The following is a 1,066-nucleotide window of genomic DNA, read 5'->3' on the forward strand; positions in this document are numbered from 1 at the left end:
GGTGGGTAGAGTCTCTGCTGTGGCAGGACCCCTCTGTGTGCACATCCTCTCTGTGGGCAGGGCCCCGCTGTGGGAAGGGCCTGGGCCGCAGGATGAGGAGGCGGGCTCTGTCCTGGGGGTGGGCCATCATGCGCCATCACACCTTGTCCTTCCTGCCCACGCCCACCCAGACAGGTCCCTACCCACGCTCACGGGCCGGAGGGCAGACAGGTGGGGGAGCAGGCAGCTGTGACTCTGTGCCCCACAGTGGGTTAAGGACAGAAGACGGGCTTCCTAGAGGAGGCAGCATCTGCACCGAGCTCTGCAGGGTGATCCGGGGCAGGCAGTAGAGCCCTCTCGCTCAGAGTAGTCTGTGCCTGGTGACCCACGGTCGCACCATTTACGGGTGTGGTGTGCTATACACAATCACAGTGCGGGACAACCCAGTGAGGGTGACTGCCATGACAATCAGCACTTCCTTATGGCGACAACATTCAGACCCCTGTCCCCTCGCTTCTGGCGCCTTTGAAATGCACTGTGGGTTATTGTTAACCGTGGTCGCCCTGCCGTGCATGAGCCCGGAACCCACTCCTCCCTGTCACCGTAACTTCCCACCCACTGACCTCGCCCCACTCCCACCCTGGAAACCTGTCCTTCGCGGCGACACAGGCGAGCTGCGTGAAGTCAGCCAGGCACAGCCGACGCCGCACACTCAGCCACTGGGGCCGAGCTCTGTCCTCCCTGGGCGAGAACCGGTGTGGTCGGCTGTGGTCGGCCATGACCAGCACTGTCCTGCGGCTGAGCAAGTCGGGCCTAGCGCATAAGAGACTGTCCCGGGTCACACAGCAGGCCCAGCGTGCAGGGCCCACTCCCCGCCCTCGCCCTCGCCCTGGCACGGGGCTGGGACTGGGACTGCCACGGCCGCGGTGTCAGGGCTGATGGACCCTGTGCCCAGCAGGCCCCCGCCCAAGCACACGCTGAGCCGCGTCATGGTGTCCAAGGCCCGCGGCAAGGACCGGCTGTGGAGCCACACGCGGGAGCCACTCAAGCAGGGGCCGGTCCAGAAGCACCTGGGCAGGGGGGAGAT

General features: G+C 65.7%; 1 protein-coding gene across 1 annotated transcript in view; it reads left to right on the forward strand.

Moving 5' to 3' along the window:
* The window catches only part of MYO7A (myosin VIIA), a 106,216-nt gene that overhangs the window by 92,324 nt on the left and 12,826 nt on the right, over window positions 1-1,066 (forward strand). Inside the window, exon 39 of the mRNA XM_006149970.3 lies at window positions 938-1,053. Within this exon, the coding sequence (XP_006150032.1) occupies window positions 938-1,053 (116 nt within the window). The remainder of the gene's footprint in view (window positions 1-937; window positions 1,054-1,066) is intronic.

This window comes from Tupaia chinensis, unplaced genomic scaffold (genome assembly GCF_000334495.1).
Source record: "Tupaia chinensis unplaced genomic scaffold, TupChi_1.0 Scaffold000274_1, whole genome shotgun sequence".
In the NCBI taxonomy this organism is placed as follows: Eukaryota; Metazoa; Chordata; class Mammalia; order Scandentia; family Tupaiidae; genus Tupaia; species Tupaia belangeri.